Source organism: Dreissena polymorpha, chromosome 3, assembly GCF_020536995.1.
Source record: "Dreissena polymorpha isolate Duluth1 chromosome 3, UMN_Dpol_1.0, whole genome shotgun sequence".
In the NCBI taxonomy this organism is placed as follows: domain Eukaryota; kingdom Metazoa; phylum Mollusca; class Bivalvia; order Myida; family Dreissenidae; genus Dreissena; species Dreissena polymorpha.
The window spans coordinates 22,391,340-22,409,554 of NC_068357.1; the positions used below are offsets into that span (position 1 = coordinate 22,391,340).

General features: G+C 34.2%; 1 protein-coding gene across 2 annotated transcripts; it reads left to right on the forward strand.

The window, feature by feature from the left end:
• The first annotated feature begins 1,380 nt into the window (after nucleotides 1-1,380).
• On the forward strand, nucleotides 1,381-7,233 carry LOC127874007 (IgGFc-binding protein-like). 2 transcript variants are annotated; one of them, XM_052418115.1, is made up of 9 exons: nucleotides 1,381-1,545; nucleotides 1,881-1,917; nucleotides 2,729-3,804; nucleotides 3,954-4,092; nucleotides 4,398-4,485; nucleotides 5,192-5,309; nucleotides 5,612-5,848; nucleotides 6,088-6,248; nucleotides 6,956-7,233. In XM_052418115.1, exons 1-9 carry the CDS (start codon nucleotides 1,396-1,398, stop codon nucleotides 7,137-7,139), a joined length of 2,190 nt encoding a protein of 729 aa, XP_052274075.1. In that variant the 5' UTR covers nucleotides 1,381-1,395; the 3' UTR covers nucleotides 7,140-7,233. The 2 variants fall into 2 exon arrangements, with proteins under 2 accessions (XP_052274075.1, XP_052274076.1); XM_052418116.1 differs by lacking the exon at nucleotides 1,881-1,917 and having other exon boundaries at nucleotides 1,388-1,545.
• Nucleotides 7,234-18,215: the final 10,982 nt, after the last annotated feature.

An 18,215-nucleotide genomic window follows, 5' to 3' on the forward strand; every position in this document is an offset into this window, starting at 1 on the left:
TTAACAAAAACATATATGTTGAAAAAAAGTATAGTAGAGTATAACAGAACGAAAATTTCATGTCGCACACTGAAATCTTCCCAGACTGTTTACAATTAATAATGATTTTCAAGAACTCACTTGCTAAACTAACACATGTTTACACATGTTTTTGTAATAATGCTAAAATATGTAAACGAACAAGACTGACGAGTGGTTAATAAATTAATGTTTTTTCATATGATATATCGTACCATTAATTAAATAGTGTTTTCCCCGGTGAAACTTATTATCACAAAATTAAACGCCGACACCGAAACGTTTACTCGTATTTGTTGTAGAACAATAAATTGTGTCTCTACACACAATATGTGTTCTTGAATGCTTGAGTTTGTATTAGTGCATATGCGAAAGCGAATTGGAGGGTCAGTAGGTGGTAGTTGGATTATTGCAAAAAAACATTATGTGGAACGGTATACTTTTTTTCCGATTATTAAATATTGAATTATTAAAATGTGATAAGCACACATAAGTGGTTTAATCCAATATCAGATAACGTATAACCTCATCAGAAGATTATCAAACAAAACAATTAGCAGTTAATAATATAATGCAGTTGATGAGGATTTACTCGTTAAAAAACTGAAAAGAACAGTGCTAAAGACCTAAATATCCTGCGTTGTATTTACTTTGACCTACAAGTGGACCAATGAAATGAAAGTGGCGTGACTGTCTGATGGCTTGTCCCAGAATGATAATTATTTAAGAAAAGGTTATGAAAACCTTACAAAAGTTGATTTCGTCATATAGAAAGGTCATGGTAATACCGCAAAAATCATGCGACTGTTAAGTGTTACATTTTATTTGACATAGCGCGACTTTCATAGTTTCAATAAGCAAAACTAGGGAGTTTAACGACTTGTGGGTCCCATAAGTTTAACCATTAATAGCGATGTTGAACTTAAATTGGAGTAAAAAAACAACATGCATACACCGAATATTGGTATTGCTGAAACAGCCAACATCTTCTAAGCGGTCTATATCAATAAGCTATTTAATTATAATATTTGTCAACCTCTTCAATTCATTGCTTCTCGGGAAGAATTGTTTCCAAATACTGGTAAGAACGTCTTAAAACAAACGGCTGTTATTTAATGCACTTATAAGTCGATTCAATTCAAAAAAATTCTTAACTGTTACATTTATGCAATTATTTTTTTGTAATTATATGCAACGGATGTATGTTTTATCTTTTCAGGCAACTAACGAATGGCTTATGCATGAATCGCACCAACTAAACATACAAACTATTAAACTTGGGTCACCGACTTAAGCTATTTATGGCTTGAAATTATTTTGTCCGCGTGAACAGTCGTCTTTCTTATCGCATATGAACTCGTTTCATTTAATTTCGAAATGTTCCCTTTTGCATGTATACGTACTTCTAATCGACGGTATATAAATAATCAACAAACATCTAGGACCCCACTGACAGCGCAAGGTTTTGGAAGGCAGTGCAAAAACTCTAGTTCTACGCCCAGAATGTCATCCCTGTTACTTGTTGTGGTAAGCTATTGAAACGTTCCTAGTATTGCTTGAAACAGTGAAATCAGAGAAATATAGATATTTGTTTTCAAGATACTGTCTATGCGGACACGTCAAACCTGGACATTAAGATTATTGATTAATCTAGTAGTAATACATAAATATGTGTATCAACTGTGTACGGCAGAACACTTATTTGGAAATACGCATCATCCATGAAATGACATGAATTTAACGTAAGTTGTTAACTTATGGTTAAGCATGCTGAGATTCAATAAGCTAAACGTATTTTAGATTATTGGTCATTAACATAGCATGAGCATTTTCAAAATACTTTGTATTTGTGTTCTCTTCAGACGATTGTTCTAATGATAACACCGGCCTCATGGGCAAGTATGTCGTTTCTTCTAAATAAAAAAAACAGTCAATTTACATAATGATGTGATAAACATTTAGCAATTTGAAAAACGTTTTCATCGCAGTTGGTAGAAGGCTCTTCTGCAAATTAGAAAAAAAAAGATTTTAAGTCAAAGCCCGGTCACATTACTTGTGAGGGTATGGACACTATTATTATCCCCTCTCCTTTAAATAAAGGAGTTGTCAGTTAATGGCATAAGTGTATACATTAAGTACTGGTTAACAGTAAAGACAGGCTAATAACCCCATGATTTTAATTTAAACACGGGTAAAACGGCAAAATATATCCAGAATACGTGTATATGCTAAACAAATATAAATTTAAGATTGTAGAATAATTCTTCTTTAAAAAAATGAAAATGAGATTTTTTTTGAAAGATGACATTAAATACGTGTACTTACAATTCTATACTGTTTTAAATAAGCTTAACTAAAAGCAGGAAATTCAGAGTCAAACCCGGGTACTCTGGATTCAAAACTAAACGCGGTACCTCAGCGCCATGCAGTCTTTCGTTTTGATAACCGAAACATAACCGCTATAATTATTCTCGATAGATTTTTTTTTTAAATTACTTAGGAAAAACGTTACAAACGCTTCGTAATATTACATATTTCAAATGATGATTTTCCGTTACTGACCCAATATTTCAAGCATTCTTCATAGTCAAGAGAGTTGTTTCGCTTGTTTAAACATGATGCAAGCGTTTCTTGTTTACTATATGACAATTATTTTGAAAATAGTTATTTTACCAGACTGTGAACATAATCTCGTTCATTTCATACACAGATTCATCTGGTCGTGAATTCATGTTCGGAATCCCAGAAACATATGATAGCTCGCCCGATTATATCAAGTTGTTCATTGCAAGCAAGTATGTCTCCAAAGTCTACATCACAGCGCCCGGAATCAGTTTCAACCAAACTATAACAACACTTGCTAACACGTCCACCGCAGTAACTATTCCCATCAGCATTGTAGCTAGAACTATTGGTTTGTCCAACAAAGCTGTGTACATTGAGTCGGATCAAACCATATCCGTCTACGTCATGGTTAGGGATGAGAATACCTCAGACGGTTTCCTTCTTTTACCAATCTCTGCAGACTCACGCGATTATTTTGTGGCATCATACGAACCAGTTGAGCATGCAAGTGAATTCATAATAACTGCATATGAAGACAAAACATTGATTGACGTTCAACTGAAAACATCTGCTGGACCTGTCACTATCGGAGGACAAAGCTACAGCAGCGGACAAAATGTTTCATTTGTAATGAGTAGAATGCAAACGTACTTTGTTAAACACGAACATGACTTGACAGGTACGCATATTACTAGTTCAAGACCTGTTTCGGTTGTATCTGGTAATAAATGTGCAAACGTTCCTCACGATAAAGGTGCCTGTGATTATTTAGCAGAGCAATTGCTACCAGTAGCTTTCTGGCAACGTGAATATGTGTGTGCCAAACTGAAAACTAGAGGAAACAACAGACTGCGCATTTTAGCGTCTGTCGATGGAACAACTGTAAATATTGGAGGAACCCACATAAAATTAAATAAAGGGGAATTTTATGAATATGTAAATTCAAGTGACGTTGCCACATCAGTTAAATCAAATTTTCCAGTTTTAGTGTTACAATTTTCCGAAGGGACGCTCGTTGATTCCGTATTAGGAGATCCCAGCATGATAACGATTCCTTCTACAAACAGTCAAGAATCAGAATATTTCTATGAAACTCCATTTTCTATTGATAACCACTACGTATCAATAACAATTCATACAGACCAGGCAAAAGGATTGCGTATTGATGGTTCAGCCATTAGCCGTTCCGATGAACTCAAAACAACAATAAACACTATTGAGGTAATACACTGCCGTTCATGAAATTGTTACTTATGATTACCTGATTTTAATGCGGGTGTAGGCACACATACATTACTTGGAAATCATGGTAATACATGTAATATGAAATTTACAATATTAACGCATACTGCATGTTTTTACCTCTACAGTTCAGTATCATACGACTGTCTGTTAACCCGGGGAAGCACCATCTATTCCATGTGGACCAAAGCGTCACTTTTGGTGTGATCGTTTACGGGTTTAAGAAAGACGAATCATACGGGTTTCCGCTTGGACTATCCACAAATGGTATAACCAAATAAATGGTATTACATCAAACAGCTGTTCTTTAATTCATATCAATTATACTTTGATCTCCCTTTATAAACAACTGTACCTTCTACACGCAGAAGCGTAACGTTATTTTCAGAAACCAAATACATCATTCCGTATTGTTTAAGAGATGCTAAAATAAGAAGTTGATATTTGAAGCATATATAAGGTATTGTCATTGGCAATACGGCTATGTAGTTATGTTCTTGAAGTTTCAAATAATATCCATATTTGTACAAATGTTAAGATATTAAACTAATACAATATTGTATCATTGAAAGACGACCACTCACTTTCGGAACTGTTCAATTCATCGTGCTCATCCACCTCATGGCATATTGACATCGACATGGATAAATTGAGACACAGGTGATTACCAATCTTTTCCCTGGAAGATAAAACTTCATAACGATGATAGAATTTTTCTTAAAGTCTCTATAACGCTCAAAATCAACGAAAATTTCGTAAAGTTTTTCGTTAAATTAAGTTAACACCTTAACAATCAGTACTCCATATAGTTATAGCCTCAATTTCAACGCTAGATGTGGTATGATTACATAAATTTTTGTAGATACAAAATGCTCGTTTTATTTATTTGTAATCACAATTAATTCCATTTGAATAACCCGCGAATATATCTATTCATACGACACACGAACACCATGTTAGTGTTCATGTGTCGTATGACTAGATATCGTTGCGGGAAATTAAAATAAAAAAACAACGAGCATTTGTTATCTACAAACATCTATTTGACCAGACCACATCTGGGTTGAAATTTCGGCAATTGCCATAAGGAATACTGATTTTTAATTGGTCAAGTTTATTTAACGAAATATTGTACGAAATTGTCATTGATTTTGAGTAGTAATGTTACTTTATTAAATAAATCGGTATATAGAAGTAAGGTAGAATACCATGTTTATTATATTATTGAAAATGATACATGTACTGAGTTGGGAAAATCTCTTTATTATCTTCCAACAAAATGAAACGTATCACACATGCGACTGGTAGACGTTGTTTATTTTGTTAATTTCTCTTAATGTGATTTGTAATTTTTGCATATATTTAGAAACCCAGGGTCGGTTGCAACGGACATATATTTTGGCGTAAACTCATGTACTGGACATAAGATTGGCAACCACTTAATCTTCGATTATGACATCGAAACCTGCTTGACAAGCACCCAGGTAATAACAAACATCTATATGTAACTTAGTTTATGTTTATGAATATACTCGACATAGACACAAGCAAATAGAAAACCTGTTTAGAATACTTATAGGATTGTTTATAAACTATATAATATTCATATTAATTATGTGTCTATTAAACAGTGCGACCGAAACGCAGTTAAGGCATAATATATAGCTTACTTAAATATACTATTGATTTAGATGTTGTTTAATTAAGACATACATACATTATGAATAAACGTTATGTTATACATATTTATGATATATGATCATGTGCAAATATGATTGTCCTATAGACAAATGGCAGCGAGATTGTTTACACAAACCAATTGGTTTACGCCTACCATGACCCGAACCACAATTTCATCATACATAGCATCAACTGGACGCAGGGCATAAGCTGTCACATTCAGTGGAATGAATCCGATCACAGTTATGTGACCTACAACCAACCAACAGGCGGCAATAATGGCTCAACAAATTCGACCACATCAATCCAGACGCAGTTTTTCATCGATCCTAATTTTCAACAGGTAATGTGTTTTTTTTAATAAACATATTCCTTGTTGCCTTGGAATATAAAATCGATGTTCTGATTTATTTGTCGTACTTTTTATAGATAGTGTGGTTTCAATTGTTGAAGCATATTGAATACAAACGTTTTGAAATAAGGTATAGAATTGAAATCACTTATTGTTTTAATTTTTATTTAAAGCATTTATTAAATGACTAAGGAACATTAAATCTTAATTATGTTTAACTATACTTGTAGGAAATAACTGGAAATCCACTAAATGCGACCACAGGCGCTAAAGTGTTCGTCAAGACTTTTGTTCAAAACGTTGATTGGACGGTGAAAATGAAGCTGCATTCTTGTTATGCGGAACCGAACCAAAACGGTCATGGTGCGAGATACTTCCTTATCAATAACGGGTACGTCTGTATAGATAAATATATCTAAATCACTTATTGACATTTAGGTAATCGTATACTTACTTGCTTAACTATTTAAATGTATAAAATTGTGGGAACAAAGTAATAGTGTTATGATATATTTGTATAGAAATTCATTAACGATATAATTTCTACACCCTTAAATAATTATGAGCTCTAGTTTTGAACAATAACTATGTACACTATAATCAAAACATACACAATGTAAGTAGTATCTCTCTCTCTCTCTCTCTCTCTCTCCCTCTCTCTCTCTCTCTCTTTCTCTCTCTCTCTCTCTCTCTCTCTCTCTCTCTCTCTCTCTCTCTCTCTCTCTCTCTCTCTCTCTCTCTCTCTCTCTCTCTCTCTCTCTCTCTCTCTTTTAATTGAAGTTTGCGAACACACGATAGCAAGTGGGGGGTCTAGAGTACATTGAAATGCAGAAAGAGTGCATGTTATGTTACAAAGAGTCGATAGTTTATATTCTCATGCCACCGATCAGCATTATTAAATGCGTTGTGTGACATTTTGAACGTATGATAAATGTCATGAACCTTTATATGAACGCTTGCTTTTTTACAGGGCATTTAATTATGTGTGTGGACTCGAGCTCAAACTATCCTTACTTTAAGTTCGTAAAATTTTCCTGTAAGTCAACTTGTATAATATAAGCAATATCGTCGTTGCTGGATTTCGTTTGTTTGTTACAGTTGCGAAATGGACGCCAACACCCACTTCCTGTCACAGACGGACCACGAGACACGTTTCGAGTTCCAAGCGTTCCCGATGACCGGACCTGACCAGAGACTCTACATCAAGTGTGATGCAACTCTGTGTGACACTGCAGACGTGATGTCATCACATCGGTGTGACCAGAGACCGAACTGCGCATAACAATGATCTAATATGATGACGACAATCAAACACATATTGCAGGGGCTTTTGGTAATACATGTATCAAAAGAAGATTAAAAAGAATATTCCCATACTTAAATGTGTTTTAGTGTTGTTGCTACACATTTTTACCACTTGCTCTGTTAAAAATAGTTAAGCATGATCAAACCATAGTACCGTCTTAATGTCTGCTCTTAAGTTTTGAAATGTAAATTTTGACCAAACATCAGTTTGATAATGATCGTGCAATTTCAAAATAACCTTACCTTTATAAAGAGACGACTGGTCGGTTGTATGCCAGTCTCCCAATATCAAAACTTCAGGTCATGCGTAAAGGTCAATAGTCAAATGTGACCAAAACACAATTTCTCCTGACTGTAGCTTCATCATTCAACGTGTGAAAATAACTTACCATAAATATCCATCATAAGTAGACGACAAGTTATGTTCAAAATCCGTTTAAATACCTTATGGTCACACTCAAAGGTTGAAGTTTAACTGTGGCTTTATACAACACTTTGCCCGGACTGAAACTGCATCAATCATGACGACTTAATATTGAGCTCTATACAGCTTGTCCGGACTGGAAATTCATCAATGATGATGCATTTAAAATAACATTTAACACATATGTCAAACAGTTGGATTAGGAATGTCTTGCACAAGCCTGAATCCCTTAAGTAAAGGTCAACGTCTCGCTAAAGGTAAAACGTGAAACATGTGCATGGTGCAGCTTGTTGGATAATTAAAGGCATTATTGACTGAATAGATCTGACTGGATTGTTTTTATACGAGAACTGTGAGACACGACATAATATACATGTAGCAAAAATGTATACTACAAATAACCATACCGTTTTTCCTTTATGTGAACATATTTTTGGTTTAACACAGCAATATTATACAATACAGGTAACTTGTTTTAAGAAGAACATTTACATCGAAGAACCAATTATACGTGATTTTTTTTATTTATATGTACTAAATAAAATATATCATGCACTCAAACAGTCGTATATTGAGCGAGTTAAACTCTATATAATAAGAAAGCAAAAAAAATGTGTGAACAGATAAATTTGCAGTTCGGTTGCGAAATCGTGATATACGGACAATGGGGCAAGCAATGAAAATCGGACGTGTAAGATAATATTACATTATCCGTCAATGTCTTACGTTTGACGCTGTTATTTAATTATATTCAGATTTGTATATAAACCACGATATCCTGCGAAAACTGTACAGTCTAACTTTTAACTTCAAGAATACCAAACCGAAACCAATTGCATTGGAATACATTTAACATCTTTGTGTAATACACAGCTCACTGAACGCATCAAAGTGATTCTAATGGGCGTCGGTTTCAGCTAAATGCGTTTATGCCATTTTCTTAAGACATTTTTAAACTGTGCTCGCCGTAAGGTGGGGTATATGCTGTACTGTTGTGGTTGTCTTCTCTCGGCAGTAATAGCATTGGTGAACATGGAGAAAAGATAATCACATCAATATCGAGGCTGTGTGTAAACATAGTCGTTTATAAGGGGAGCGTGATCTTCATGTGTTTGATAACATGATATCATAGTATGTTTGTCGTCCGATTCAGTCAACCTCCTTTTGCATTTTGGGTCATCAGTGGTGTGTTTGGTCAGATGAGGTCATTCTCAATCTAAACAAATATATGTTTTGGCAAAAGAGTGTCTTACATCCAAAATTTAAGTTTTCCGCTTTGTTATTGTTATAAATTTCAACATCCAGATAATCTTCGTATCCAGCTTTATGGGTTCAACATTAAAAAAATATTTTATAAAAACTTTTACTCTATTTTTTTTAACTAAAAAAGCACACTAAAGATTGCTATTTAATTTAACAAACGCAATCTTTCCGAATTCAAAAGGCCATTGCCCCATTTCGAAAATATTGAAACAAATACTGGTTATTAAATAAGATGTTACTGTTTGTTTTCTAGTGGTCATTAAATGCCATTATTTATAAGGTCATTGACCAAGGGCCATACAACTGACAAATTTGAAAAATAATGTATCTTCGTAAAATATAAACATTTAGGTTTATGTTTGTGTTTTATAAGCAAAAATTAAAGGTGCAAGAAAACAACATTGGTGAAACTTTGGATATAGCAAGCCTGGATGATGCTATACCATTGGAACCAGTTGGGTAATTGGGTTCGATATTTTTTATGAGAGTTGTGTATAGGAAGCTTGTATGATTATCTTAAGTGGATTGTATTTGGGGCAAGTCGTGTCAAGGTTACAGTTACTTAAAATAGCAGCACTGGGCTTCATTTTGTTCAAGTATGTACACTGCATCATCAGAACAAGTGTAGCTGAATAACGCACAACTGCAAGCCCAAATATATAGGCCTCTGTCTGTCATTTTCCATTCTTTAATAAATGTTTTCACACATTGTCTTGGGAAACATAAAGAAACTTAAATGATAACTCGAAGCAGAATACTAGCTATTAATGAACATCGCGTTTTGCCTATATACAAAAATACTTATTAAAAACGTTTTGCTGTAGTTGCTTCCCTTACATAGAACCCAATCTGAATAACCAATGAAGTATTCACTGCGTATTTCATGGTTCACCAATAAACTAAATGTGGTTTCTGATAGCAAAGAACATAATTAAAATGGTTAAGCGACCAGTTAATAACTACAGATATGGTTCGAAACACTTAAATAAAGCAATCTAATTTAGAAAAGTATTCTCTCATGTTAGCACTGAAATGATGTTCGCAATATGATCTTTGTTTGTTTGCTTATTAACTGTCAGTCTGTTACGATAAATATAGACATAACGTTTACATGGTTATCTCGCTACGTCCAAACATTCTTTTTAAATCGATGAATAACTCAATCTGTTGCATATTACAACATATACAAAGATCATGCACACATTTTTTTTTATTCAATCGTTACTGGTGTTCATGTAGCTAAACTTAAGTTTAAGATTGATGTAAGCAACTTGCATAGTAAAAATAATCGGAAATTTAACTTAACTTTAATAAGAAGAAGGTATCAGAATATGAATACACATGCGTCGTCATAATTTATCGTATTAACACTCTCGAGACCATATGTATAGTCCGATCTTCATACAACTTGGTCTGTACATTTATCCCAATGACATCTTGAACGAGTTAACAAATGTTCTGACCAAGTTTCATGAAGAGTAAATAATAAATGTGGCTTCTAGAATGTTAAAATGGTTGTACTATAGCAATATAAGGAAAACTGCCCCGCCCCCTAGTGGTAATTTTTTCAATTGGCCGGAGCAATTTTTAACTAGGCTAAATAATCATCAGAACAAATGTTCTAACCAAGTGTCTTGAAGATTGGACTAAAGCGTAGTTTTTAGAGTGTTAACAAGGTTTTATTTCATCAATAAAATACTAACTTCCACAGCATTTACCGGTCATGTTTTTAACGGATCTGAACTATTTTCGAACACAGCTGAGATATCATAACAATAACTGTTCTGACACTATCTCATGAAGATTCGACCATAAATGTGACTTATAGAGTTGTTACCCAGCCAGAAATAATCCCTTACCACAATGGGGATTGAACCCGGGACCTCCCGGTTCCAAATCAGGAAATACTCTACCGCGTCGCTATAATAGCTAGCTCATCTAGCAAGGCAGTTTAAGTTCTCCTTATAACGAATCCTGCTACACACTCACCCTCCAATAGAGAAATTCTTCCACGAATTTCACCATGCCATGACATCTGAGGGACGCCTGACACACATGAAGGTTTTTTGTACGTTAGGCGCCAATGTAACCCAGGCAGAAAAATAAATCCATTACCACAATGGGGATTGAACCCGGGACCTCCCGGTTCCAAGATAGGCAGACACTATACCGCGTCGCTATAAAAGCTAGCTCATATAGCAAGGCAGTTTAAGTTCTCCTTTAAGACCCATTTTTGTATTTTGTATGATGCAGAGATATGCATAATCTTAATCGCCAAATAATGTGGATTGTCATATTCCGCTTTGAAGGTTTGATGCCTTAAAGGTGTGTTCAGCTACTGAGACTATAAATATTTAAAAAAAAATCTTACATATGCGTTAATGACCATTAACATCCTTTGAACACATGTGCGTCATTGTTTGTATATTGTACTTTCACATTGCAACTTTTTGTGTGCACTCAAGCTTGATGTCATGCAATGGAATCGCTTTTCTTGATTTTTGTGTGTGTACCTGAATGATCAATTATGTTAACCATGTAAAATATTAAAACTTAAATAAACATGTATATGCTTTATGAAATGAGTGCTGTATTGGACGTCATCTATTAATGACGTCCAATTGAACGAATGATAATGGCGGCTAAAATTAGTTAAGCTCCAGTGTATAGCTGCGATTTGATTCTCTTGGATACTGGCCGATAACTTTTGCCAAAATTCGACATGTTTATGGGCCAGAACGCGATGTACACGATGGTGAATTCGTCATATCGCGGAAAAATCTAGTTTTTGATTAAATCCCGAAAAAGTGTGTTTTTATTGCGCAATAGCAATAGAATGGCGGCTTGGCCGGAAGTAGCCCTGTTCGTGACGTGAACACATCTTCTGGTGACGTTACACTGTTATGGTTTGCAAGTGGCGTTTACCAGTTTATAATTATTTTATCTTTCGATCATTCCGTTGATAACTAGTATAACTACAAACTTCGTTCGAGTGTAAATACTCATCAAATAATCAATGACGGAATTATTGTGTTTAAATATCACCAATACAGAGGCCCGCGCTTTGTGCAGTGTACGGTTGTTCAAATAGGCGTGACAGAAATCTAGGTAAGTGTTATTGTGTTCTTGAATTTGTCCGACGATTTGAATTTTGTATACCATTACCACACGAGAAAGTTTGCAAACCCACTTATTTTTAACAACACTTAGCTTGACACATAAACAAAATCCAGGTTTTATTATACAACTAGAAACGACTCAGGGTTCGAAACGACCCGATACCGTTAAATTATCGGGCTCTTAGTTTCGATGGTAATGTGGAATGTTTAATATTGGATTAACGAATCGTTAAAAGGATAAGTATTTGGTTCGATTTGTTTCATGTTTATAAAAACAAATGTTTTATAGTATTCTCTTAAAGTAAAACAGTTCAGTTATCATTTTATCTTGAATTCATTAATCTCGAAATAGAAGTCGGACATTGCATATTTCGGACGTTGCTATGCAAGTTAGTTAGTTTAAGATAGAATATACTGATTTACCTTTTGGCATACAGTTGTGCAGCTATTGTCCATTTAATCATGCACTGTTTTACGTCTGAAATATCCCCCTCCCTCGATGATTATAAATCATGAACTTTTCAAACCTGAGCATTGTCAAGGTTCTGTCAAGGTTACCAATACCAGATTATGTACAGCTGAGCAACATTAATCTCTGACTGATGTATGAATAGCGCAGTGGTTGGTTCATCTGATTTTCTCATAGGTGATCCTGGTTGACCAAGCAACAATTGAATATATGTCAGTACAGAAACAGATAGCTTGTAATTATAATTGATGAATGTGATTGTTTAAATTAATTTGTTTGCAATATTTTGGAACCTTTTTGTTTGAGCATGGTAAGCTTATTTTAATGACAACAAGTCGGACGTGCAGTTTTATATTTTTTAAAGCATCGACAGAATCCAAAGGTATTTTGATTGTAAATGTTTTTTATGCATAATTTAAATTTCCATAGAAATAAAATAAATCGCTGCGACAGGATTACGGTTTTGTTATGGTAAGCATTTGATACAATTGTTATTTAAAAAAAAGTGTGGTTTTAAATAAATTTTGAGAAAGGGAAGGACAAAACAGAAAATGGAAGTGCATATCGTTGTATTTTTATTGTTTTAAGCATGGGATTAAAGATTTAAATTCAGTTAAGCATGTCGCTTATACTTTATTAAGTTTGTTATGTATCCTTTGCTCTTGTATGGTATCAAATGCGTATCTCGTGTAACGTAATTTCATTAAAACTCTGGATTTTGATGAGGACAAGTCGAACATGTTATTTTATTTAACAGTAAAATATTATTTTAAGCGTCGAAAGAATCCAAAAGTATTTCGGATTGTCATGCATAATTTAATTTTTCATAGGAATAAAATAACTCGCTGCGACAGGATTACGGTTTCGTAAATTGGTTTTGGGTCAGAATGGTTGGCAATACAAATGCTATTAACAAATAGCGTGGTTTTAAATAAATTTTGAGAAAGGGAAGGAAAGAACAGAAAATGTAAGTGCGTTTCGTTGTAACTTTAATAGTCTTTATTGTTTTAAGCATTGGATTAAAGTTTAAATTCAGGAAAGCATGTCGATTATACTAAATTAAGTTATTAATGTCTCCTTTGCTCTCGTATGGAATGAAATACTAATCTTCTGTTACGTACTTTCATTAAAACTCTCGATTTAAATGAGGACAAGTCGAACATGTTATTTTATTAATCAGTAAAATATTTATTAAAGACTCGAAAGAATCCAAAAGTATTTCGGATTATGTGTTTGTCATGCAAAATTTAAACTTCCATAGGAATAAAATAACTGGCTGCAACAGGATTACGTTTTCCTAAATCATGTTTTGGGTAAGAATGGTTAGCATTTGATACACATGTTATTAAAAAATAGTGTGGTTTTTAATAAATTTTGAGAAAGGGTAGGAAGAAGTGAAATTGGAAGTTCATATCGTTTTAACTTTATTGTTCTAAGCATTGGATTAAAGTTAAGGTTGCGCACCTGTGATGGGCACCTTTCTAAATATAATCTAATGTATAATTTTCTTAATCAGCATCATTTCACTGGACAACATGCACATTTTAAGGTAGGCTTTGCATGCTTTTAAAAAAAATATACTGATTTTTTTTCAAAATCACCCCCACGCTCGGCTTTTGTCCAGTTTAAACAAGATGAAATAAGTATTCTTTTACAGACATTTATTTTTTATAATTTGTTATCTAGGAAAAGTGCCATGAAATGTAAGTGGTTTCTGCCAAGTAGACATTGTGTTGGTTAAAAACAAAATGTCATAAAATTCAAAATAGAATCATTTAAGTAATATTTTGAACTAAGTTTTTATAGAAACAATATATACAGCAAAAATACCAAGAAATAGACAGATTTACCATTTACTTTTTGAAATGAAAATAAAAATGCAACATGCATGATTGGTATTTTTAGCAGTAAATCATCCAATTTAGCCATAACATTGTTTAAATTTTAAAAATTGAAGAATGTGCATAAAAATTGCAACATATTTCATGTTAAACTAATTAGCATACACGCATATCTGATCCTATTAACTGTAATTGAAGAGGCCGCTATATCGACAGACGCTGAGGTACCAACATTTTCACAATTCAAGACAATATATATATGTACTATCTACTATGACAAAAGTTTCTATTAATATCACATATTATAAAGAAGTTTCCTTATGTTAGATAAATAGAGGATATTTGTTTTGAGTGAATATGAAACATTTATTTCAATGAGAAGTGAGAAAATTGCAATATTTTCGCTAGAGCATGGCGCTCGTGTAAAATAATTTCATTTAAACTCTGGGTTTTACTGACAACAAGTCGGATGTGTTATTTTATTTAACATTAAACTATTTTTTAAGCATCAAAAGAATCCAAAAGTTTTTCCTATTGAATTTTTGTCATGCATTATTTAAACTTCCATAGGAATAAAAAACTCGCTGCGACAGGATTACTGTTTCGTAAATCGTGTTTTTGGTCAGAATGGTAAGCATTCGATACAAATGTTATTAAGAAATAGTGTGTTTTGAATAAAGTTTCAGAAAGGGAAGGACAAAACTGGAAATGGAAGTGCGTATCGTTGTAACTTTATTGTTTTAAGCATTGGATTAGTTATAATTTAGGTAAGCATGTCGATAATACTAAATTTAGTTTTTTATGTCTCCTTCGCTCTTGTATGGTATGAAATACGTATCTCGTGTAACGTAGTATTATTGTCCCCACGCTTTTTGAAAAGCGTGGGGATATTGTGGTTATCTCTTCCGTCTGTCAGTCCGTCCTGGCCACTATCTTCTCCTACACTATAAGCACTACAACCTTGAAACTTACATACCTGGTAGCTATGAGCATATGTGTGACCCTGCACTATTTGGAATTTTGATCTTACCCGAGTCAGAGATTTTCGCTCATTGTTTATGCTATTTTACATTAACTTCTTCATTTCTACACCGATTTAATATTTAAACCAACCCTGGGGCACCTCGCTCAGCATAATTAAAATCCAAGCCAGTTTGGTGGTCAAGATCCCAATCTATTTCAGCATTATTAAAACCCAAGCCATTTTGGATGTCAAGACCCCGAGCTATTTCGGCATAATTAAAATCCAAGCCAGATTTGCGGTCAGGTCAAGAATTAGATCCCAAGCTATTTCAGTATTATTAAAACTCAAGCCATTTTGGCGGTCAAGACCCCAGGCTATTTCAGGCTTATTAAAATCCAAGGCAGTTTGGTGGTCAAGATCGTGAGCTATTTTAGCATAATTAAATCCAAACAAGATTGTCTGTAAAGACCCCGAGCTATTTCAGCATACTTAAAATCCAAGCCAGTTCAGTGGTCAAGATCCGGAGCTATTTCAGCAAATCCAAACAAGATTGGCGGTCAAGACCCTGAGCGATTTTAGCATAATTAAAATCCAAGCCAGTTTGGTGGTCAAGATCCCGAGCTATTTCGGTACCTTTAAAAATCCAAGCCAGATTGGCGGTCAAGAATGAAGACCCCAAGCTATTTCAGCATAATTAAAATCCAAGCCTGTTTGGCAGTCAATACCCCAAGCTATTTCAGCATAATTAAAATCCAAGCAAGTTTCGTGGTCAAGATCCCAAGTTATTTTAGCATTATTAAAACCCAAGCCATTTTGGATGTCAAAACCCGAGCTATTCCCGCATAAGTAAAATCCAAGCTAGATTGGCGGTCAAGACCCAAAGCTATATCAGCATAATTAAAATCCAAGCCAGATTGGCTGCCAAGACCCCAAGCTATTTCAGCACATTTTAAATCCAAGCCAGTTTGGTGGTCAAGACTCCTAGCTATTTCAGCATAATTAAAATCCAAGCCAGATTGACGGCCTAGACCCCAAGCTATTTCAGCATAACTTTAATCCAAGCCAGTTTGGTGGTCAAGATCCCAAGCTATTTCAGAATTATTAAAACTAAAGCCATTTTTTCGGTCAAGACCCCGGGCTATTTCAGCATTTTCAAAATACATGCCAGTTTGGTGATCAAGATCCCAAGCTATTTTATCATCATTCAAATCCAAGCTAGTATGTAGTCAAGATAGCAAGCTTTTTCAGCATAATTCAAATCTTAGCCAGTTTTGTGGTCAACACCATAAGCGATTCAGCCTTATTAAAATCCAAGCCAATTTGGTGGTAAAGATCCTGAGCTATTTCAGCCTAATTAAAATCTAAGCCAGTTTGGTGGTCAAGTTCCTGAGCTTTTTCAGCATAATGAAAATCCAAGCCACATTATTCACCCCAGGGCCCCGCCACATAGGCCACATCCACCCAAAAATTGCCTTTTCATCTGTCCTGGCCACTATCTCTCCTTCATTATTATCACTAGAAACTTGAAACTTAAAGACATGGCAGCTTGCAGCGTGGGGATACGCGTCGGCCTCTGCCGCGCCAATTCTAGTTTAAAATGTGGAGTTTAATGATGACAAGTCGGACGTGTTATTTTATTTAACAGTTAAATATTTTTTAAAGCATCGAAAGAATCCAAAAGTATTTCGGATTGTGTGTTTGTCATGCATAATTTAAACTTTCATATTAATAAAATAGCTCTGACAATGCGTCAGGATTACAGTTTTGTTAATCGTGTTTTTGAGTCAGAATGGTTAGCATTAAATACAAAATTAATGTTATTAAAAATAGTGTGGTTTTAAATAAATATTAAGAAAGGGAAGGAAGAAACAGAAAATGGAGGTGCGTACCAATGAACTTCATTGTTTAAAGCATTAGTTTAAAGTTTAAATTAAGGCCAGCGTGTTGCTAATACTTAATTTAAACTTTTACGTCTCCTTCGCTTTCGTGTGGTATGAAATACGTATCCCGTGTAATGTCATTTCATTTAAACTCTGGATAAAGTACTTTCTTTATTGTGTTCTCTTCCTTGTGATACTAGTTTAGTTCCTTAGGATCTCAGGTAAGCGCCTTAGGGCCCATGGCCCTCTTAATGGGATACTAACAGTACAACAAAAACATGGGATATTTTCAGATTTGAATACCTACTGGTATTTTACACGTCTTGAACTTTAACTGTAATGTATCGCAGATTCAGAGATGTCTGTTTTGTTTCAAAGGTCATGTGAAAAATTAACTTACGGGATGTTTTCATATTATAATTCCATATAAATATTGTTCAAATCAATATGTTGATAGGTTTAAAAGTGCTTATTTTCTTCTTACATGCCCTTGTAATTCAAGATAGAATACTTTCCTTCTCAGAGGACAGAGGTCTGGGTTTAAAAACCAGTTGGGGCTTCAGAGGATGATTTATTTTAAGAAAAATGATATTATTTGCTCAACTTCGGCTGAATGGGTCAAGGTCCACCCAGGTACTGTGAAGTATACTTCTATATACACCGGTTTTCAAATGATACTTTTGAGAACCTCAGTACACTTACAGGTACCCCATCTTTCCTAATAAAAAAACATTGATGTGATACATTTTTGTTAAGAAAAGTGTGGGTACGAAAAAAAATTGTACCTTAAATTTTCTTACCCAATTTATTTTCGTGCCCAATATTTTTCGTACCCAATTTTTTTTGTATTCAAAATTTTCTTACCCACATGTTTTTCTTACCCACAATTTTTGTACCAAAATTATTTTTGGCATAAATTGTTTGTACCCAACATTTTAGTACCCATATTTTTTTTCGTACCCAAATTTTTCTTAACAATTTTTTTTTCGTAACCAAATTTTTTTTCGTTCCCAAAGTTTTCTTACCAAATTTTATTTTTCGTAACCAATTATTTATTTGTAGCCATTTTTTTGCATATTTTTTCGTACCCAAA

Excerpts from the sequence above, each read along its gene's own strand:
- LOC127874007 (XM_052418115.1), top strand. The coding sequence starts at position 1,396 with ATGTTCCCTTTTGCATGTATACGTACTTCTAATCGACGGTATATAAAT. Across the intron at positions 1,546-1,880 it reads CATCCCTGTTACTTGTTGTG|ACGATTGTTCTAATGATAAC; the intron begins GTAAGCTATTGA and ends TGTTCTCTTCAG. Across the intron at positions 5,310-5,611 it reads CCTGCTTGACAAGCACCCAG|ACAAATGGCAGCGAGATTGT; the intron begins GTAATAACAAAC and ends ATTGTCCTATAG.